Source organism: Ctenopharyngodon idella, chromosome 8 (assembly GCF_019924925.1).
Source record: "Ctenopharyngodon idella isolate HZGC_01 chromosome 8, HZGC01, whole genome shotgun sequence".
Classification (NCBI taxonomy): domain Eukaryota; kingdom Metazoa; phylum Chordata; class Actinopteri; order Cypriniformes; family Xenocyprididae; genus Ctenopharyngodon; species Ctenopharyngodon idella.
This window is the reverse complement of record NC_067227.1, coordinates 15,179,997-15,204,000: the sequence shown is the minus strand read 5'-3', so window position 1 is coordinate 15,204,000 and position 24,004 is coordinate 15,179,997. Positions and strand designations below refer to the sequence as shown.

At 37.5% G+C, this 24,004-nt stretch overlaps 2 protein-coding genes across 2 annotated transcripts in view; both read right to left on the bottom strand.

The window, feature by feature from the left end:
- The window catches only part of LOC127517251 (major histocompatibility complex class I-related gene protein-like), a 163,815-nt gene that overhangs the window by 78,148 nt on the left and 61,663 nt on the right, over window positions 1-24,004 (bottom strand). The window lies entirely within an intron of this gene.
- LOC127517249 (major histocompatibility complex class I-related gene protein-like) lies at window positions 1,527-23,712 on the bottom strand. Its single transcript, XM_051902606.1, has 7 exons — window positions 23,573-23,712; window positions 5,218-5,475; window positions 4,790-5,065; window positions 3,356-3,646; window positions 3,103-3,237; window positions 2,891-2,935; window positions 1,527-2,783 (listed from the first exon to the last, which is right to left on the bottom strand). The coding sequence occupies exons 1-7, from the start codon at window positions 23,631-23,633 to the stop codon at window positions 2,761-2,763; spliced, it is 1,089 nt and encodes a 362-aa protein (XP_051758566.1). The 5' UTR covers window positions 23,634-23,712; the 3' UTR covers window positions 1,527-2,760.

The following is a 24,004-nucleotide window of genomic DNA, read 5'->3' as shown; positions in this document are numbered from 1 at the left end:
CAGAAAATGCAGATTTTTCAAAACTTTACTATAATATAACATAACATACTGATAAGTATTAACATAAATACGTAGTAAATAAATTGTGATAATAAACAAATTTGACTTACAGTCACCTGAAGAATATGCTAACACAAAAATTATATTAGAAATTTTACTCACATAAAAAAAAAAAAAAAAAACAAACAACAAAAAAGTGCAAAAAACTATTATATTTTCAGAATTACAGAACAGTTTCAAAACTTAATACGCCTGAAGGCAACAAAATTAAGGCTACATATTGTAATTTATTGGTATATGTTAGCCAGCAAGCTTGCTAGTTAATCTAATTAGCATACCTATTACATTTCCATTTTGTGCATACAGTGGAAAATGGCATACTTAAACTTAAATTATTTGAATTCATGAATGCTTGATTATAGTCCTAGTCATGGTCTTTTTCAAAAGACATTTGGTGCACTTTTTGGTGAATTAAAAGCAAGCAGTAATGTAACTGAAATGAAAATAACATTACAGAAGCTTACATTTATTTTAAAGAAAATAAAGTAAAATTAAATAAGCAGTTTAAACAACCATTTTGCGCCCTAGGCAACTACCTTTATGTCGCCTATGCCACGGGCCGGCCCTGTGGCGGGCTTGACCTTGTTGCTGGATGGTGTCACTTTTTATGAGCACATTCTTTTAAACCGCACACAGGTTTTTTGTCAAATAATTTTGTCAGATAAATACCTTTACTAAGTTTAGTGTTTTGTTCTTGCCTCATATTTTAAAATATATGAATAATATAATAATACTAATAATATATTAATAATATATTTTCGTCATATTTTGATGGTTTAAGCAGACTTGTAAGGTCATTCAAAAAAAAAAAAAAAACCCTCTGCACATCACTTTTGGCCACTACTGTATGCTTGGTGAGGTTAGTGCCACAATAGTGCTATTTAAAACCCTGCATACTGTGGACTGAGAGGTTTAAGTCATCACCGGTGCACTACTGCAATTTTACTGTCCATATAAACTTCCCTCGTCCACTTCACGAAGTCGAACACACTTCAAAACTTCCAGAGGGGAAGTGCTTAGGGAAGTTTGCGAGTGCGTGTCTAAAAGTGGAGTGGAACGCAGCCCTAATCTTAACACCTAGGAAGCTTTATGAATCACACTTATTCTTAAGTCTAGTAATAAGAGTAAAATTACATCATTCTTAGAATTCTGGCACACTTCACCCAAAAATGAAAATTTTGTCATCATTTAGTCACCCTCAAGTTGTTCCAAACCTGTATGAACTCTCTTCTGCTGAACACAAACCGTTGGCAACCAAACCATTGATGGACCCCACTTACTTTGGTTACCCATATTAAAGCACAGCTAACTGTGAATGAACATTATATCAGCATTACTGGAAGAACCTTTGTTCATAACTTTGAGAGAAACTGAATGTTAGAGAAAACAGCAGTTAAGACGAAAGCATCTGATCATAGCGACTGTCATGTCTTGTGGCTGTAGTAAATCGCACAAAGAAGGAACAATAACAAAGACCAGTCTTTTATTCAATAATCCAAAACAAGAATAAACAAGAGATAACACTTCGAGAAAATAACACAAAGACAACGGAACAATAAACAGAGGAAATTGAGAACTTCAATATACAGAGATAACAAGGTAACTCAATGAACAACAGGTGAACGTACTCAGTAACTAAGGGAACTATGTAGCAAACAGAACTCAGAAACCAAAACACAAGGAAAACTAAACAGACTACATAATCCTCCTGACAGTGATGTGGTTTGCACGAGCTACGCAATTCGGCAGTCCAATTACGTCATTTTCAATTAAATAGATTGCTTAAAATCAAGCAGCTTTACAGAATTAAACAAAAAACAGTGTTAGTGTCTCTTTCAATTATAACTTCCATTTCTACTATAAAACAGCTCTCCAGTGTGTTCATGTTTTTACTAGCGGACGTCTTATGTTGATGGATTGAATAGAAGAAATTAATCGGAAAAGACTTCCACCTCAAAGAAGGTTGAGCCACAGAGCACACCTAGCTATCTTGTAATAAACAGTGTTTACTTTTCAGGAAAGTTCGCTTTGGCAAGCTGTTAAGCTGTAAACGGCTTTATACATATGGCCCCAGGTTATGTGACATACCCAGCCAAGTTCATCAGTAAGTAAAAGGATAACCTCAACTTTCGGTTGCAAAAACTGAGGTAATGTTCAAGGTATGTAAGTAGCTATAGCAATTTACTCTGAACATAATCTCTGATGGCACGAGTTAACGCTGGGTTACCAATAGAAGGTTGATTGAATTAACTCTTCACATGTGTTTTGGAGCTGACATACACCAAGTAAACAATTGGTTTAGGTTCTACCGAGAGTTCAGGGTATGTGATGGTGAGTTAGCCTTGCTTTCTGGACTACACCCAGTTGTTCCTACATGTTTTTGTAATTCAGAATAAATTTTAATACAAAAGTAACTGATAAATTATCTGTGAAAACATTTGAATACAGATTTTACGCACATATTCGTGCACGGTCAGTGAATAACACATGGTTAGTATTGTTCTTAAACAATATTATGATTTTGAGCCACATAGGCAATTTTTTATGTTCCATACTGTATACATTCACATAACATTTTTAATCAAACATCATTTGATGGTTATCATCACACAGCATAACCCAATAGCAGCCACCAAGCAAATGCTATAAGGTTTTGTTGTTGTTGTCTTGACTTTTAATATTGGGCCATAGACTCACTTGTCATGTTTTATCATGCGTGGAAGCTGAAATGAAGAAAAAAAAGGAAGCCATTTAGAGAAGGTTTTCAAAATAGAATGAACATGTTGCTGTATTTATATTACTTTATTAAAAAACAGTGCAGCATACTCACATGGAGTAGGGGAGTAATCAATCTGTGATGCTGCAGATCCTCGTTCTGAATAAGAGTGACACAATTAAACTATGATGAATAGAGAGTAACACTACAGAAGCATAAAACTGCATAGGTGGACTTCAAAAAAGTGTCTCAAAAGGAACTTATGTTTGGTTTCTTTTTCTAATTTAGCATCAGGTGTAATGAACTGGACTGTACAGAACATTTACCAGCAGCACATCTCGTCTTCCTCCATATAATGAGTGCAGTTATGATGAGCACAGCCACACACACTAACACCAGCACACCAATAACTACAGACAGACTGAAGGGTCCTGGGTCACATTTAGCCACATCTAAAATCACTGGGGGGAAAAAGTGATTACAGAAAAGAAAACAGTAAGCAACAGAGAGATAAAGTTACTTTTTGTTATTAAGCCTGCTGTAGCATTTTGTTGGATTAATTGTTTATTAGTTTATTACCAAACATAATGTCCAGTTTGTTGTCCAGATTGAGGTGCTTCATTGTGCAGTTGTATGTATGTTCCTCACGTAGTTCTTCTGCGCTGATCATCAAACTCTTCCTCATCTGGTAAGTTCCATCTCCGTTGGGAAGAATCTCTCCTCCTGTGATCTGATCATCATCCACAGGCTGACCATCTCTGAACAGAGTCAGGTTAATGTGACGGGGGTAAAAACCAGTGGCCAGACAGCTGATCTGAAGCCCTTGAGAGTCTGTGAGTTTCTTCTTCATGAGTCTGACTCTGGGTTTCACTAGAGAAGGGCGAGATCTGTTATTAATTTATGGTTCTCATTAGGGATGCACCGATACCATTTTTTTAAGGACAGAGTACGAGTACCGATACTTTTTTTCTAGTACTCGCTGATACGATATAGGTGCCTATACATTTATTAATTTCTCTCTCTCTCTCTCTCTCTCTTTTGACGTTGCAGTTTTCCAGGCACAGTGAGACTAATGAATGTAGGACAGCTTCTTTATTATTACTCTAATGAAAAAAGTAATAATTTTTATGTGCTTGTCACAAACTTAAAGAACAAAAATTTCACTGTTCAATAACCTTCAAAGGGCATAATTACCAATATATATAATTGTTGTTATATAAAAAGAAATTTACAAACAAATTACAAACAATACAACAAATACTATAGAGATACAAATTAAACTTGTTTTTCAGATACAGTAGGTTTATTTACCATGTATACATTTATTTAACATATTTTGTTGTTTTATTAACGTTAATGACAAATATACGCTACGGTCCCTTTAAGACCGAACGCATGGATACTGACACACATCCTGTTTTCACCCAAATGTTTACGTCCACTTAAGCCATAACCGACTGTATTTACGTGAGATACTCCACACGATGGACATTTTGACAACTATGTGTGCATTTGATCATTCAGGAGCAAGGAGAACTGGGATCGCGCGCAAGAAAGAGAGAGAGCGTGCGCGCGAGAGGGAGCGCTTCTGGTCTGTGTCATTCAGCGCGATTCCGCCTATCCCGCCTTCACTATTCGATAACGAATTGTGATTGAAAGCATGCAGTTCGCAATGTGTGGGTTGTCATCATTAATTTTTAAGTATTTTCACACCTCTGAGGATGACATTGTTTCTGCTACTACCGCCGGTGTCTCTGAGCACGGGAAATTCTGTCAGTTACGTCACGTGAGGTATCGGTCTTTGGTATCGGGGGTATTTTTATGAGTACGAGTACAAGTACATGAGCTTTGTATAGGGCCCGATACCGATATCGGTGCATCCCTAGTTCTCATGTTTCATAAAACATTAAGAGGCACACGTATTTTCAGTCAGTACTGCTGTCTGGGTCATATTTGTTGATTATGCTCTTTTCTTAATAATAATACTGAAGTTATTCAGGTTGATTCTCTCACCTTTTCTCAGCACATTGTTCTTTTCCATATACAGGTACCTCTGCAAAACTTTAAAGCAAATAGGATGATAAACACTTTCATACATAAACTTTATACGAATCCATTTTTGTTGGTCCCATGGCCTCCATGTCATTTTTGTCTCTGCATTATTTTTTTCCATGTCAAAGGTGAACTCCTCTATAGTTTGTCCATCTAAAGCATCCAATCTCTGAAGTGGACCTGGTTTATCATCGTTCAACAATTCACATCCAGCAAGTCTCTGATGAACATGTACACCTTTAAAGGAATGGGAAAAAAATGTCTTTTTATGATTACTGTGTCTAGCACATATTGCTTCCACGTCAAAGTTGTAGGCTATATGCTTAAAAACACAAAAATTACATTTGTTAATAAATTTTTGTGTTATAATTCTTTTGGCTTGTACTCACCATATGTACGATTTTGGTCCTTCTTAAGATAAATTTCTCTTTCTTCAAAGATGTTGTACATATCGCGAAATACTGTATCAGCATCCTTTTGCTCTTCATCATAGAACTGTGAATCACTGTGAGAGCGATAGACAGGTTTCCATGTGACAGAGTCATAATATGCTATTTGCAGATCATCCAACATCAGCACAGCACTGAACTCAGGAAATGGTGTCTGTCCAACTATATATGTTACAAATGCCTTAAATGAGTGAGACCCTGTGGATACACAAGAAACATGCAATATGTGTACATGAGACATTTTCTACTACTAACTACAAATTTTATATGTATAAAATAACTACTTGTGTAGGTGAGCAGCACAGCTCCCAGCAGTTTGAGTGAAAACAGTGGAGAAAGATTCAAGTGTTCTGAAGTGAAGAAAGCAGCTCAATGCTGTCAAATGTAAGGTGAAGCTGATAATTTATCAGAACTGAAATTTAAGCGATGTAAGGTCATATCCTGAGAGTGAAATTTTGTAAGAACCAAAACCAAAGGACATCAAGACCAAAATGTGAGGAAAAAAAATAACCTTTTTTTGTTCAAAATTTAAATTATTTAAGTACATCATAAATCCATCTTCTAAACATTTTTGGTCTTACCCTTATAAGGTCGACTTATATCAGGTGACATGTTAGGCATGCTCGACATCATGCCATGGACCTGTGGAGACCAATCGGTGTCTGACTTGAAGTAGTGCATACCGGTTAGAAATGTTGTCCAACTTGAGACAGCACAGACACCACATCACTGTGACGTATGACATCAAAGTACCAGCAATTCGAGATCAGCCAGTGTCATGACAATCGGGTCCTCCATCAAAATTGTGTCTCTTTCAACTATCAGTTAATGATTATACTAAGTACATACAAATGATATTAATTTGAAATATGTATAGCTTACTAGTGCAGAATAAAACAAACTTCACTTGATAAACTGTTAATTAATAATAATAATAATAATAATAGCCTATAACATTTACATTTAATCATCTAGCAGACGCTTTTCTCCAAAGCAACTTACAAATGAGAACAATAGAAGCAATCAAATCAACTATTAAGTGAATAATTGAACATCATTACATTCTTTTTATAACTGATTTGGACATTTAACACTTAATTTAACACATAATTACATTAAAGATGATTGTGAATACATGTAAGGTAAGGGCAAATGCGTGTAAAAACTAAGCTATCAGGCTAATCGGGTATCTGTATGCTATGCTAGTACATAAGCTAACTAATACAGACATTAATTGTCATCATAACGTAGTTCAAACAGCATTTATCATAACATGATTTTGTAGGAAATGTAATCAAGCGATAAAGAGAGTACCTATTAAAAGTAATTTGAGCCAATGGGATCGTTCAGGGTCCTATTGAGACCTGATTTCGAGGGAGGACCTGATTTGTCATCACAGCACTTCAAGTTAAACACACCTCTTTTGTTCACCCGTTCAACATGGGCTGAATCCCAAATGGCACACTTCTATATACTTTCGGTCTTGTGGACTTACAATGGCTGCCGCGTGCGAGTGTTCGTTAAGTCCATGAGACCGTAGGGTGTCCCAGGCTGCATCCGAAAACCTAGGCAGCTGACTTGCTGCCTCGCTGCCCTATCAGGCAATGACTTGTAAGGCAGCGTTTGTGAATGAAGGTACCTCACGAAACTGATTTCAGACAGACTTCTGAGGCAGCGTAACAGTTTAATGATCTACAGCAAAATAGCATGAGCTTTGGTGAAAACTAAACAAATATTAAATTACTACAGTAGTAATTTCTCGCTAGAAATGACATCAAAATTGAAATATGTTGGTCAAAATCGTACATTTATACACAAACTGAACAGCAAACGCAACTTTTGGACACCATCTTTATTTTTCTAGCTCAACTGTCACAGAATGGACGCATAGGATTGTGGGATATCAAATGCAGTGAAGGATACATCTATGCTGCCTTCAAAAATTGATCAGATGAAGGTATCTGAGGAAACAGGAAGTGAAGCTAACACTGAATTTGGACGTGCCTTGATGCCTTCCTACCTTAAAATGTGTCCTCTGAAGGCAGCATTTTCCGGTTTTCGGGCGCAGCCCCATTCATCATTTAAGGTTTCAGAAGGGTGCTCATAAGTGCCCCCTTGGCGCCACTATACGCCCTCGATGCGCACTTGAGCTGAGCCCGCAAGTGTGAGCTATGCCAGAGATTGTCTATTATAGGGAGATGAGAGGGTCTGTATTTCTTATCATTGGAGAAAGCGTAACGGCTAACTTAATCACGTGCGGCACCTCTCAGCCTATCGTGTAATGGCCTCTGGTCTCCTTTCCTGCATACCGACAGTACCGCCACAGCCTGAGTGTTAGCATTAGCCGTTACGCTTTTTTGGCTAAAGGTTGCAGGCTTGCCTTCCAGGGGCTTTGGCTATGCAGAGGACTTTACCCGGCAGTCAAAGCGGCATTACGTCAAGAAAGTGCGGACTCAGATGAAGACTGTGAGGGTTTAGGGTGCCATTTTTTAAAGCCAAGTAGAATTAAACACGTAGGGCTCTATGATTATATTTTTAAGGAGCACTTGAACATGCATTTACACTGCAATTACAATTGCATGAATAATGTTATGAGAGTGTTTAAAATATAAAATTTGGAATATAGAAATATGAAATGATAGAAAAAAATAGAATGATAATTTTAAATATTAATCTAAAATCTCCAGTAGGTGGGGGCAAGTCATTGCATAGTCATTGAGTCATTTATTCAATTGATTTGTTCAAAATGGCTGATTCATTCAGGAACGAAGCAAGTTACTGTCTTAATAATGGGTCTGTGAATTATTGCTGCAGCCATTTCACCCGGTAGCCCAAGATTAGCTGCCCACTGAAGCCAAGCAGGGTTGAGTCTGGTCTGTACCTGGATGGGAGACCTCCTGGGAAAAACTAGTTCAAATTACCCAAAACGCATCTTAATACCAGGTGTAAACAGGGCCTAGTTTGCTGCTGGAAAAGGTGTTAGTGAGGCCAGTAGGGAGTGCTGCTTACCCTATGGTCTGTGTGGGTCCTAATGCCCCAGTATAGTGATGAGGACACTATACTGTAAATAGGCACCGCTATACTGTAAATAGGCACCGCCCTTCGGGTGAGACGTTAAATTAAGATCCTTGCATTGACAACATTGTGCCCACCATACATATCAGGAAGTTTCCAAACCAAAAGCCTCGGATGAACTGCCAGGTGCGTCATATGCTGTATGCTTGATCTATTGCATTTAGATCAGGCAATAAAGAGGAGTACATAACAGCAAAGTAAAAAAAGTGGAAGAACATCAAGCAGGCTAAGAGGCAGTACAGAAAGAAAATTGAGAGCTTTTACTGTACATTTACTAATGATGCTAGGCAGATGTGGCAAGGCCTGCAACATATCACAGACTATAAGAACACCTCAGATGTAACCAGCTCCACTACTGCGCTGCCTGAACAGCTTAACCAAAATTGTGAGCAAGTTATGTTTGTCTTCATTACAGTAACAAATGCAATGTCAAAGTGCTCATTCTGTAATACAGATTTATTTATTGTTTTGTAGAAAAAAAAGAAAGAAAAAAGTATATTGTGGTGGTTTACATAAAAGAACAGTAAGTTTAAAACAAATAACTTTGCTAATGCTAACTTATTTCTACATAGGCTACACAGCACATTAGTTACTAACCTACAGAGACACACATAGTGACCCGTAACTCAGTGGCTGTGTCTGAAAAATTGAAAATGGTGCTTTCAGAGGACACATTCCAAGGTAGGAAGGCATCAAGACACATCCGAATCCAATGTTAGCTTCACGTCCTGTCTCCTGAGATACCTTCATCTGATCGATTTTTGAAGGCAGCATAGATGTATCCTTCGCTGCCTTAGATCAAAGACTGTAGAATAACACAAGACGCGTCACTCGTATTGTTTTGAATGGGAGAAAGTGCAACGCGCAATATGGCGGAATAAGTCCCGCCTTCTAAATAAGAGCCAATCGCCGATTGGTAAAGTCATCGCATCACTGCAGCGGCCTTTAGAAGCTCTGGTTCCTATAGAAACAATCAGACTCGCGCCTCTGAAATGAGAGACAAGAGACGCACGCTTTAGGACTGCACATACACATTAGCTTGATCCAGCCAGAAAAATACTGTTTTTTTGTCATGATTCGAGCGTTTAGAAACAAAATTTATGAAACAGTTTTTGTCAGATTTCATTGGTGATTTCAAATATAAAATTTAATCGAAAGCTTGGCAAACAGCTTTGGAGAATTTGATGTTTCCCCATTCAAAGAGATAGAAGCTGCACTTGCATGCCCGAGAGGCATTTCAAAGATGGCCGCCGAGTGAAATGACTTGTCTTAAAGGGACTTTGCTTAGATATCCCATAATCCTGTGCATTCCATTCTGGGACAGTTGAGCTAGAAAAACAAAGATGGCATTTGAAAGTTGCAGTTGCTGGTCAGTTTGTGTAAATGTACATTTTTGACCAACATTTTCCATTTCTGATGTAATTTCTAGTGAGAAAATATTATTATAGTTAACTAAATATATTTATAAATATATATTTACTAAATATAATAATAATACCAAAGCTTACTATATTTTGCTGTAGATCAAACCATTTCCCTGCCTCAAAAGTCGAATCTGCCGAAATCAGTTTTGTGAGGTATCTTCATGCGCAAACGGTGTCTATAAAGTCATTACCTATGAGGAAGAGAGGCAAAAAGTCAGCTGTCTAAGTTTTTAGATGCAGTCACTGACCTGCCTGCTTTCACACAGTGCAAGATAAGGGATACAGTTGTGTATTTTCCCCTTGAATGCTGCTGCCTGCTCTCTTGTCTGTCAGTGTCCTCTTTGTTGCACAATGCTTTTTTTACTGGGTGAGAAAATGGATGCGTGATGTGAGAGTGTGGAAACCATAGACATATATACATAGATCATTCAAAGATGGCGGGCGTGTTTGGAGTGGTCGAATGTTGCATCTATGTATACATATCTATGGTGAGAATCAATAAAGTGGTGCAGGTATGACATCACTTTGCAGGCCAAAACGCGGAAAGCGAAAGCTGACTTGTTGCCTCACTGCCTTATCAGGAAACTTTGTAGGCAGCGTTTGGGCATGAAGGGACAGACTTCTGAGGCAGCATAATGGTTTGATCTATAGCAAAATATAGTAAGCTTTGGTGAGAACAAAGTGAATATTTAAGTACTGTAATTGTTAGCTAGAAATGACATCAAAACTGAAAAACGTTGGTCAAAAACTTACATTTACACACAAACTGACCACCAACCACAACTTTCAGATGCCATTTTTATTTTTTAGCTCAATTGTCACAGAATGAAACACACAGGATTGTGGGATATCAAAGGCAGCAAAAGATACATATCAAGCGTAGAGTTAGTTCTGGCAGGTCAGGCTTTCTGATATTCCTCTTTAAATCAGATTAATTTTTCTTAAATTATGTTGCACATTAAATCATTAAACATTCATGATATCTGCATTTATGTTGGTTCTGTTCTGTCCTGCTCTTATCCATAGGCTGCATGCATGGGCAGGGAGTTCTTGCCCAGAACAGAACCATACACTGCCAATCCAAAATGTATGCTAATTGTCAATCATCTTTGAGGATAGTGGTCCTGACAGAAATGAGGGTGAGTAAATAATGACAGTTTTCATTTTTTGGGTGAACTACTCCTTTAAATAATGAAACAGGGAAAAAAGTTTTTTTTTTTTTTACCATACCTGAATGAAGGGGTTGAGATATCCTATATATATAGTGTAAGAAAATGAATGTCACATTAAAAAGTCATGTATCCCTGAAACTGTAATAATCAGATTATATTAGTACTAATAGAATTAGCATTAGATTAGATTAGAACTACTATTAGCATATATGGAACAACACATCTTGTAAATTACGTCATTTACATGTCGAATTGCTCCATATATGCTAATTGTTCAACTATGACATCTCTAAAACACCTTTAACTCTTTCTAGTTTTCATAAACAGGCTTTAATGTGCTGGTCCCTAATATATAATTAGAATTTTTCCCCACATAGCTGTTTTATCTGGAACAGCCAAAATATTAGATATAAAAATAAATCTCTCTTTTTTTTTTTTTAAATAATTGGTTTGATAAAAATATACTTTTAGTGAGTCAACTTTTAGATGATAGGGATGTCTTGCTCTCTTATGAACACTTTATGCAAGAATTCTCTTTTCCAGTCCCCCCCAAAGAGAGTATATAATAATCAACAAATATATTTGTTGATCAATGTGTTCTCAGCAGCTTGTCAAACAAAAAAATTCATTCAATTCTTAACAGAAATCAGATCTCTTCACCTGCTTGTGTAAGCTTTTGGAATGACAAATTTAATTAAATCTGATCGATTGAAAGCAGCTTTAATCTAAAGCTGCTTTCAATCGATCAGATGAAGGTTATTTGTCAGTCGTTTTCAAATTAGCTATGACAAATTGTATTACTTTGAATCGTATTTGCTCGGCTATTTCATAAATAGCGTCAATGTCTTATGTTCTCATGAGTTTCACTTTCAGAGATAAAGCATAGATCTGACTTTTTTTGTGTCGTAACTTTGGGCTTACTGTATAGGCTATTGTAACGTAAACTTCGTGCATTAGATCTAAAGGAAAATAATGTTCTCTTACCTGCTTTGGCGAGTACAAAGCATGTCAACAAATACACAAAAAACAGCATTATTCTCTCAGCATTATTTTCTCCACACTCAAGCAGATCTCATTAAAAGTTAGGCCCGATTTTCTCCACATGTGATCTTAAAGTATGATAAAACCGGTTCTGAACAGGTTTGAACAGGCGTGATTGTTTCCCAACTCCGCATATCATCACTGTAAGCTTTTGCTTATGTTATCCAGCAGTGCCATCTAGTGGCCAACAAACAACTTAACCTAGACAGTCAAACCTGCTTATACTTTGTTCTTTCTTGCAGCACTGGTAATCAAACTTGTCATGTGGATGAAGGCTTAGAGAGGTTTTTATAAAAACTGGCATATGTATGTCTACAGGATGGATAATCTAATCGAGTTTTTGCGAACGAGGAATGTTCCAGAGGAAACCATTGAGACACTGGAACAAGAAAAGGTGAGACAATGAAACTGGACAAAAAGGTTGCACAGATGCAATAGTGCAGGGCAGGGGTTTAGGATTATACATGGTTTCATAAACTGGTAATTTGTACTTTCTTTAGATATATTTAAGTTAATTTAGTCCTGGTTTCACAGACAGGGCTGAAGCCAGGATTAGACCTTAGTTTGGCTAGCTATAGGGCATTTAAGGCAAGACACCCCAGGTTAATAGGGTAAAAAAAAAAAAAAAACTAATAGATATCATCACATTTCCACAGTTGATTGATTACATTAACAATTGCAAATATTTTTTTAATTAGACGTTTTCTGAAATGTTATGTTTAAATATGCAAATTAGACATTATCTAATTTAAACATGCACTAATTTGCACACATTTAAAGAGCAAAAATCTGAACATTGTATAAAGTCAGGTTCAAAAGTATTGTTTCTTTTTTTGACTTAATAGAGTCAGAGTTTTTTTACAGAGGGGATTTTGGATATCTCTTTGTATCACTCCATAAAGACAAATTCTATATGAACAAAACCCTCTGTAAAAACCTTCAGAATATGGATAGGAATAAAACTGTAAAGTCTGGTGTATGTAAGTGCTATTGAAGTGTAGATTTCTGGCTCAGCGTAGGAAGAAAAAACTCATTTTGAGAAAATGGCCTTTAAAGATGTATACTGTAATTGAAATATACAGACACAAATAGATACAGTGCTATAAAAGATACACTTAAAAGTGTATTTTGGATGTTTTCTTTTTCACTAGTCTGAAAAAACACTTTATGAAAAGCCCAAAATCTCAAAATTGACAGATGCATCAAAAAAACTGTTTTTGCTTGTAGTGTCTCACCTCTCACCAAGTAGCTTTTATAATTGTGCCTTGGAAAAAAAAAACAACAACAACAAAAAAACATTACTAATGTGCATCTTGAGACAAAACTATGGCACTGACTTATTTTAAGATGTCAGTGCAATTTGCTTTCAGTTAAAACAGCTCAAACATGCAGTTTAGTTTGAGACTAGCTTAAGCCTTGTCTGTGAAACCGGGTTAGTTCATTTTAAAAGATCATCTTATCTATCCTCAGTCACTTAGAAAACTAAATCTATCACAAAGTTTCAACACTTCTATCAGCCTTCTATCATTCTGTTCATTCTTCTATCAGCCCAAGAGGTAGACAAAAGCAGTGGAAGAGCAAGAAGCAGGAGACAGAGTAATAAGAATAAGTAGTCTATTAAATAATCTTTATAATTTCTCAATGAGAATTCGTCTCACTACCACAAATTCAATAAGTCTTAATATACTAAAGCAAAAGTGATGAAAAATTACTGCTTCACAACACCATCCTTTGACGATAACTTTGAGATGGAGATGTTCTCTTATCTCAAAATTTCAGGTGAAGGCAACATGGCACACAAGATTAAACAGTAATAGAAAAATAATATAAAATGATGGAAATGGGTGTATATATAGAATGATAAAGATGATAAAAAGATATAAAATAGCATAAATTAAGTACAACTTATTTGAATGTACAATGGGCCCTTTTCACATTTCCTGGATTCTCAGAAGCAGAAGTTGTCATAGTTTGGTAAACATCTATAGTGGTGAACGATAGATGACAACAAATATAATTTTTGTGTTTTCATTTGCTCAAATAAGAAAAGAAAAATATCTGTGAGTTTCCACAACTTTCCAAAAGATGGAAAAAATAATGAGAGATTGATTACAGTAGTCAAAATAGAGAATGACGTGAAATTGCCATCACTCCCTCAGCTGTTGTATTTATAACATCCTCACAGCAATGTTAATTTGTTGTTGTTGTTTTTTTTTTTTGTTTTTTTTTGTCATTTACTGACAAGGTAATATAACAATATATAGCATTATAAATGTGTATTAACTTTACTAGATTTGTGTTGGTGAAAATTTTGGATATGCATCATCACAGTCTGTGAAAAGGGTCCATGTAAAATGAATAATGTATGATTCTATGTCACATTTTGAATTTATTGATATATAAATAATAATAAAAGAGAAGTTATGTACTTATTCATGATTTTAGGATGAGTACAAAAGTTGTGTCTGAAACACACAAACGTGTGTGTGTATGTATATATATATATATATATATATATTGTATATGTATATATAATACATATAATTAAATTTACATTTTTTTGGCACCCAACCATTGATTAGTGAAAATTGTATGTTGACATGCAAACTCAAAATGTCAAATATTTAACCTGCATTTCCTTTCTTTTTAGATTGATGCCAGTGTCATCGAACTAATGACAGATGAACAGCTAAAGACATATTTTCCATCATATGGTGATCGTTTGGCCATTTTGGGATTTTGCAGACAGAAAGCCAGTAACAGGAATGACCCCAATAACAGGAAATCAAAACTTTTTGAGCGATTGAAATCTAAATTATCCAAAAAACGTAAGTGTGATGACTCTGCCACAACAAGTAAACAACAAAGAATGCTCAGAAGACTATGAAAAAGGTAGAATTAGGATGGATGAATTATGAAATCTACAAACAAGTGAGAACAAGAGGGGTGGTGGCACACATAAAGTAGATGTATCAAAAGAATCCAAGAAATCTGATTTGATTGAGCAAGCAGTCAGGCTGTTTTTTGCTAATGGAAAAAGCCCTGAGGGAGACATCACTGAGTTTGAATTAGATTTAATGGATTACAAAGAAATGTCTATAGATGAAGACATAACAGTTGGAAAACTGTATGCAGACACCAGGTTGCCACTTTTACAGTTCTACCTCACAACAAAGAAGAAAAGTAACTTGAGCTTGCATATGCAACAGGAAATCGATGTGACTTTAAGGACAGAAGAACTAAACCGTTCCTCAACAACAATGCCAGCTGAAAGATCTGAAAGTACAGATAACACAGATGCGATTGACATTGAGAGCAACACGGGACCAGAGATGTCTTTTCTTTATTCCACAGAGATAAATTCCTCCAACCTAGATGAGAATGATTTGGATGACAGCAACACTATCACATTTGTCACTGGAGACATTTTTAATGTGGAGAATCAAATTTTGGATGATACATTACCTCTCTCACCTCTGAACAACATTGCACATAGTGAACAATTAAAGAGGATCTTAGTTGTCCACCGTGGTCATGTCCTCCCAGAACTCATTGCTCATTTTTTGGATCAAAGTGTGTTATGGTGTGAAGTAAAAATTCAACTTATTGCACCAGATGGAAAACTTGAGAGGGGTCACGATAAAGGAGGAGTTGTGAGAGACTATCTTTCCGAGTTCTGGAATGACTTTTATGAACAGTGCACTAAGAGCAGCTCTTTCAAGGTACCTTTCCTTCGGCATGATTTTGGACAAATGCACTGGGAAAGTGTAGGCCGTATAATTGCCTTTGGATGGCAAAAAGAAAAGTACCTTCCTGTGAAATTAGCTCTGGTAATCCTGGAGCAGGCCACTTTTGGATATACGAAAAGCAACGTCATTGAGAATTTCCTGAAATTTGTTCCAGAATCTGAACGAGCAGTCTTTGAAGCATGGCTATCTGACTTCAACACTGTTGACAAAGAAGAACTACTTGAAGTTTTGGATGGCCATAGCTGTCGTAAAACACCAACAGAGAACAATGCAGAGGAAATCTTGCAAGAACTTGCCCACAAAAAACTGATTCAAGAGCCTGCCTATGTCATTGAGCAGTGGGCAAACATGCTTTCCACTGCCATCAGTCATCTTGATGAAATTTCCTTGGTGTATGAAAACTTGCAGCCCACTGTGAGAAAGGTTCTAAGGGCTCTTTCTTTCCCAGAGAATATGAATACCCAGCAGAGGGAGATTCAAATGTATTTAACCACATATCTTCGGGAATCTGGCACACAGGGTCTGTCTCGGTTTCTTAGATTCTGCACTGGTTCTGATCTTTTTTTGGGAAAAACTATCGTCATTAACTTCACACAGATTCAAGGCTTCCAATGACGCCCAGTTGCACACACTCGTATCAGTGGGATTTCAGTACAATAAACATTCAGATTTTAGTTTTTCAAAGAAAGTGTTTGTTTGTTTTATTTCTCTGTATCTTTTTAGATAACTGTTATAAATCTCAGACAGGTTTGTTAAATAGTTTGCCAGGCCTACTTTGGTAAATGGAAACCCTGCTTAAGGATGTTGTTCCACATTAGTAAGCAAGTCACAGTTCTCATGCAATATGGGGAGGAAGAAAGATCTTTCTGAAGATGAAAAGCATGAAATGGTACAATGTTATGCAAAATGCATGAAAACAACTAATATTGTGTGAAAAGTGAATGGAGATTATTGAAGTATCATAAGATTTGTGAGTGATTTTAAAGCACAGCAGAACTCGGTCAGATAAAGGCTTAAAGTTTCTGTCAAACAAGTTAATTGTATTAAAAAGACAGCTGTAAAAAAAAAAAAAAGCCACTGTTGAGCAGCAGGTATTTGAAGCTCCTGATGTCTTTGGATTCTCAAGAACCTCTCCATGCAGGCTGGCAGTTATGTGTAAAATTGCATTTCAGCCACCACTAACCAAACCTCACAAAGAGAAACATTTACAGTGGATGTAGAAATACATTTTCAAACAGTTTTATTGCTGTGGTGTTTTTTGCAGCATGGGATAGTGCATAGTATTTCAGAAGGCATTATCCTTCTTTTTATACCAAAGCTGAAAATGGCCAGTTATAAACTCCACATATCTTGCAGAAGTCATTACGACACCCTCAGAGACCCTAAAGGGACCTTCCATCTCACTTCCCAATATTCCAGCCCAAATCATCACCCGCCAGCTGCCTGCTGACGTCGCAGTCTTGTTGGAACGTGGTGGCCACTCACCAACCATCCAGAAATCCATCCATCTAGACCATCCATTGTAGTTCGGCATCAGTCAGTGAATAAAACTATTTAACTATTAAAACTATTTCTTCAATTATTTCTACACTCACTGTAAATGTTTCTCTTTGTGAGGTTTGGTTAGAACAATTTTTTTTGACAGAAACTTTCCTTAAAGGTTCTGCTGTGCTCTGAGGGTGCGTTCACACTTGTAGCTCGGTTCGTTTGGTCTGGACCAAAGAAGAAAAAAAAAAACATTTAGTCCTGGTCTGATTAGCGTTCAGATTGGCAAAAGATACCGAACCTAAAGGCATAGGGATACGTTTACAACCTGATTGGTCGGATTTTATGACGTATTGCCAATTCTGAGACGGAACTTGCCGAACATCCAAAACAATGCTGTGTGCTGAGGTAAATGCGCTTGTTGTGTGTGCGTAGTCTACATATGATGGTATTTTGGCCAGCTGGGAACCTGTGAAGAGCTTATAAAATGTATAAAGGAGTCAAAACAGTGGCGGGAATCCATCCATCACATACACAAACGATCTGCTGCGTGGGAGACGCGCGTCTGATGCCTGTCATGGGCAAACTCGCGACTATGATGAGAAAAACCGATATGCGTGAGGATTCTGTTGTTTTTAGGGTATCATCTTCCTGTTTTTGGTTCGATTACATGTCTTTGGTCCGTGTTGCGTTCATATATCATTCGAACCACACCAGAGTTCGTTTGGAAGCGGACCGAGACCCATCTTTTCAGCGGTCTCGGTCCGCTTGTTTGGTGCGCACCAGGGTTCGGATGGCAGCGTTCACATATGTTCAAATGAACTGCACTAACAGAGCAATCGCACCAGGGTTCGTTTTAATCGAACCAAACATGACAAGTGTGAACGCACCCTAAGTCACTCACAAATCTTATGATAGTTTGATAATTTACATTCACTTTTTTTTACACAATATTAGTTGTTTTCATGCCTTTTACGTAACATTGCACCATTTCATGCTTTTCATCTTCAGAAAGATCTTTCTTCCTCCCAATATTGCATGAGAACTGTGACTTGCTTAATAATGTGGAACAACATCTTTAAGTAGGGTTTCCATTTACCTAAGTAAACTGTTTTACTTAGGTAAATGGTAACTGTTTAACTGTTTTGTCTGAGATTGATAACAGTTATCTAAAAAGATATGGAGAAATAAAACAAACGCTTTCTTTGAAAAACTAAAATCTGAATGTTTATTATAGTGAAATTCTCCTGATATGTCACTTGCATAATAATTTGGAACACAGTGTACTGCATTTAGATCAGGCAAAAAAGAGGAGTACATAACAGCGAAGTACAAACTGAGAAAGACCATCAAGCAGGCTAAGAGGCAGTACAGAAAGAAAATTGAGAGCTTTTACTGTACATTTACTAATTATGCTAGGAAGGTGTGAAAAGGCCTGCAACACATCACAGACTATAAGAACACCTCAGATGTAACCAGCTCCATTACTGCGCTGCCTGAACAGCTTAACTAATTCTACACCTGTTTTGAGACGTCCAGCAGCTACACACAAAAGGAGCACTCACACACCCAGTGCGTGAGCCTTTGAAAGTATACCTCTTTGGCCGTGAGTGTGATCTAGTGGACTGCTATTTTCAAGCGCTCAAGTTACTCGCACATGCGCAGTTGTATGTGGGCCATCTGCGGGGTCTCAAAAATTGGGCTACACACGGACAGGATGTGCGGACATCCGCGGACCCTCCTGATGACGAAAATTCCGTCATGCGGACGATGCGACAGCCGAAGTACACTTTGGGCTTAAGGAGAATTTACCCTCGCAAGGCAGCAGGCCCGGACAACATCCCTGGAGGGGCCCTTAGGGTATGTGCCTGGCTGGTGTTCTCACCTCCATTTTCAACCTCAACCTGAAATTCGCTGACAACACCACGGTCACTGGACTTATTACTGAGGGTGACAAAACAGCATACAGGAGCGAGGTGGCAAGTCTGGTGAAATGGTGTGGGGAGAATAATCCAACCCTCAACATAGACAAAACTAAGGTGATGGTTGTGGACATGAGGAAGTTGCCAACCATCCATGGACTTGAGGTAAAGATGATGAGCTGTTTCAAGTTCCTGGGCGTTCACATCAGTGAGGACCTTATTGGGTCACATAACACCACCCAGCTGGTCAAGAAAGCACAACAGTGGCTGTACTTCCTCAGCAGGCTGAGGAAATTCGGCATGGCACCAAAGATCCTCAGCAGTTTTTACAGTAGCACGATTGAGTGTTGTTTACAAGGCAGAGAACTGAAACCAATCTGCTGCGCGCAAGTTCAAGATCATTTGCGATTTATAGATTTCACATCTGAAAGACAGGCTTATGCGCATTTTCTGTGCATTCGTTCTATGAATCACAAGTATGCACAGTTGAGACATTATCGTAAAAAGATCAAATGTAGGATAGTTTCTACACAACATTTTATAAATGAGGCCCCAGGTTTGTGTGTGTGTGTGCAATCATGTTCGTTTCACATTAATTAATAAGAGCAGTTAGCCACATCCAGAAAAATGAATGGATCTCTACGGGCCTCTGCTGGATGTATATGGTAAGTACACTTTTTTTTTTGTAAAACTGTATTTCCTACAGACTTTTTTTCCTACAGTTTTTTCCCTAAGCAAAAGCCAGAATTCTGCCCCAAACACCTAGATCAATATCCAGAACAACTATTTATTTTGATCATCATGCTAATGGTGTAGTTGAGGAATTTTGTGGTAAATAGGTAAAAAAAGTACTTTATATCCCCCCAAACACAGCATAATCTGTATCAAAAAATATTGTTAAAAGTCACACATTATTTGTTGTTTGTCACATGTAGTAGACCATTTTTGTGTCATGGGTAATAGGAGGATTTTCCACCCGGCTACCACCACAAGTATATTTCAAACCTGTGGAAACACTGCACTCGTTACAACAGAGGTCTGCAGAAGAACATCTCTGAATGCACAATACATCAAAGCTTGAAGCAGATGGGCTACAGCAGCAGAAGACCACACCGGGTGCCACTCCTGTCCCCTAAGAACAGGAAACTGAGAGTACAAGTCACACAAGCTCACCAAAATTGGGCAATAGACAATTGGACAAACATGGACTGCTCTCATGAGCCTCGATGAGTCTACTGCGACATTCAGATTGTAGGGTCTGAATTTGGAATGAACAACATGAAAGCATGGAACCATCCTGCCTTGAATCAATGTTTCAGGCTGTTGGTGGTGGCGTAATGGTGTGGGGATTCTTTCTTGGCACACTTTTGTCCCCTTAGTACCAACTGAGCTTTGTTTAAACACCACAGCCTACCTGAGTATTGTTGCTGACAATGTCCATCCCTTTATGACTACATATACCCATCTTCTGATGGCTACTTCCAGCAGCATAACGTGCCATGTCACAAAGCTCAAATCATCTCAAAATGGTTTCTTGAACTTGACAGTGAGTTCACTATACTTAAATAGCTACGTACTTGTACCTCAGAATGTTTTGTGATGCGAGATTAATGTAATTAATTCTGATTGCTCATGATGTCATAATAACTGAAGCCACCACGCCACCATACTGTTTTTCCCATACATTGTATTTAATTAACTCTTTCCCCGCCAGCGTTTTTGGCATGCTCAAATGCTGACGAAGAAGAGCACTCGTGCATTCAGCTATGTACTTGCACCTCAGAATGCTTTTATGACGTGAGATTAATGTGAACAGCCCACTGCAAACACCCTTGTAATTCACTTCAACTTTTCGGACTATATGAATGATTATTTCATAGAAGTTTCAAGCAGAGTACTGCTGTTTCTAAAGCATGCAGTGCCATCTGTTGTTAAAAACTAAGCTCAGAATTGATTTGAGAGAGAATCACGATGGACTCGGAAAATCTCAGAATCGATCCAGAATCATTTCTCGATTTGCGATTCAATGATTTATTGTCCAAGCCCTAGTTGTTTACATAAATGAACAGTAAGTTTAAAACAAATAACTTTGCTAATGCTAACTTATTTCTACATAGGCTACACAGCATATTAGTTACTAACCTAAATGCGACAGAGACACACAGAGTGACCCGTAACTCAGTGGCTGTGTCTGAAAACTTAAAAATGGTGCTTTCAGAGGACACATTCCAAGGTAGGAAGGCATCAAGGCACATCCAAATCCAATGTTAGCTTCACGTCCTGTCTCCTGAGATACCTTCATCTAATCGATTTTTGAAGGCAGCATAGATGTATCCTTCACTGCCTTAGATATCCCATAATCCTGTGCGTTCCATTCTGGGACAGTTGAGCTAGAAAAAGAAAGTTGGCATCTGAAAGTTGCAGTTGCTGGACAGTTTGTGTAAATGTACATTTTTGACCAATGTTTTCCATTTCTGATGTAATTTCTAGCAAGAAAATATTATAGCAACTAAATATTCACTTAGTTACCATCAAAGCTCATTCTATTTTGCTGTAGATCACTAACCGTTACGCTGCCTCAGAAGTATGTCCGGAATCAGTTTCAAGAGGTACCTTCGTGCGCAAACGCTACTTATAAAGTCATTGCCTATAAGGAAGAGAGGCAACACATCAGCTGTCTAAGTTTTTGGATGCAGCAACTGACCTGCCTGCTTTCACACAGCGTAATATGAGAGGGATACAGTTGTGTATTTTCCCCCAAATGCTGCAGCCAATGTGTTTGGAGTGGCTGAATGTGGAATCTACGTACACATATCTATGGTGAGAATCAATAGTGGTAGAATCAAGAGTGGTGCAGGTATGACATCACTGTGTAGGCCAAAATGCGGAAACGAGTTAGCATTTCAGCACTTCCGGTTCCACCATCCTAAAGTCAATGTTTTTTTGTTTGTTTTTTTAATGGGATTTTGGTTAAATGGCTGAAATAAGGTCTGTGGTGAACACAAGCTCAAGACACTTTTTTGTTTTATTCTACAACATAAAATCTACCCCACTTGTGATTTTTTGAAACCATTACGTGTCTTGAAAAAGGCAGTTGCTAACAAGTAGCTAAATGGGACATTAGGTTTTTGTCGAGGGAACCAGCATGATGCGAACTGCCGATTGGCGTACAAAGTTACGTCATACCTGCACCACTCTATTGCATGGCTGCATCCAAATCTGAAAGCTGACTTGTTGCCTCGCTGCCTTATCAGGAAACTTTGTAGGCAGCATTTGGGCACGAAGGCACCTCACGAAACTGATTTCGGACAGACTTCTGAGGCAGCATAATGGTTTGATCTACAGCAAAATATAGTGAGCTTTGGTGAGAACAAAGTGATTATTTAGTTACTAAAATAGTAATTTCTAGCTAGAAATGACATCAAAAGTGGAAAAAGTTGGTCAAAAACGTACATTTACACACAAACTGACCACCAACCACAAACTTCAGATGCCATCTTTATTTTTTAGCTCAATTGTCACAGACTGAAACACGGATTGTGGGATATCAAAGGCAGCAAAAGATACATATAAAGCATAGAGTTAGTTCTGGCAGGTCACACTTGGTTTTCTAAAATTCCTCTTCAAATCTGATGAATTTTTCTTGAATTATGTTGCACATTAAATCATTAAACATTCATGATATCTGCATTTATGTTGGTTCTGTTCTGTCCTGCTCTTATCCATAGGCTGCATGGATGGGCAGGGAGTTCTTGCCCAGAAAAGAACCATACACTGCCAATCCAAAATGTATGCTAATTGTTAATCATCTTTGAGGATAGTGGTCCTGACAGAAATGAGGGTGAGTAAATAATGACAGCTTTCATTTTTGGGTGAACTACTCCTTTAAATAATGAAACAGGGAAGATTTTTTTTTTCTCTACCATACCTGAATGAAGGGGTTGAGATATCCTATAGGCCTATATAGTGTACGAAAATGAATGTCACATTAAAAAGTCATGCGTCCCTGAATAATCAGATTATATTGGTACTACTATAATTAGCATTATATTATATTAGATTAGATAAGTACTAGGCTACAATTAGCATATATGGAGTCATTTACACGCCGAGTTGCTCCATATGCGGATTGCCAATCATCACAGTCCTGACAGAACTATATGCTGCTTTCAATCGATCAGATGAAGGTATTTGTCAGTAGTTTTCAAATTAGCTGTGACAGATTTTATTACTTTGAATCGTATTTGCTCGGCTATTTCATAAATAGCGCCAAGTCTCAAATTCGCATGAGTTTCACTTTCATTGAGCTTATCGATCTGACTTTTTTCCCCGTAACTTTCGGCTTACTGTATATTGTAACGTACACCTTTGAAATTACACATCTGATTGTGCATTAGATGATCTAAAGAAAAATAACGTCCTCTTACCTGCTTTGGCGAGTACAAAGCATGTCAACAAATACACAAAAAACAGCATTCTTATCAGCATTATTCTCTCAGCATTACTTTCTCCACACTCAAGCAGATCTCATTAAAAGTTAGGCTCGATTATTTTCTCCACCTCTGATCTTAAAGTATAATGAAACCGGTTCTGCTTGTTTAGGGAGTTGATTTTGACTCCGCATATTATTATTATCACTGTAAGCTTTTTGCTTTACCTCTCAAATCTGAAGCCATTTTTTTTCATTCTCACATATCATCTGCAATGCAAAAAAACAAACAAAAACAAAATCAGTCTCATTAAACGTTCTCAGAGTTGTGGGTCAATCAGTTTTTAATGAAATTCTCAGAGAAGGCCCGTTTAGATTTGAATGATAAAAATATTTTAATGTTAATTTTTAATTAATTTGTTGTTACCAG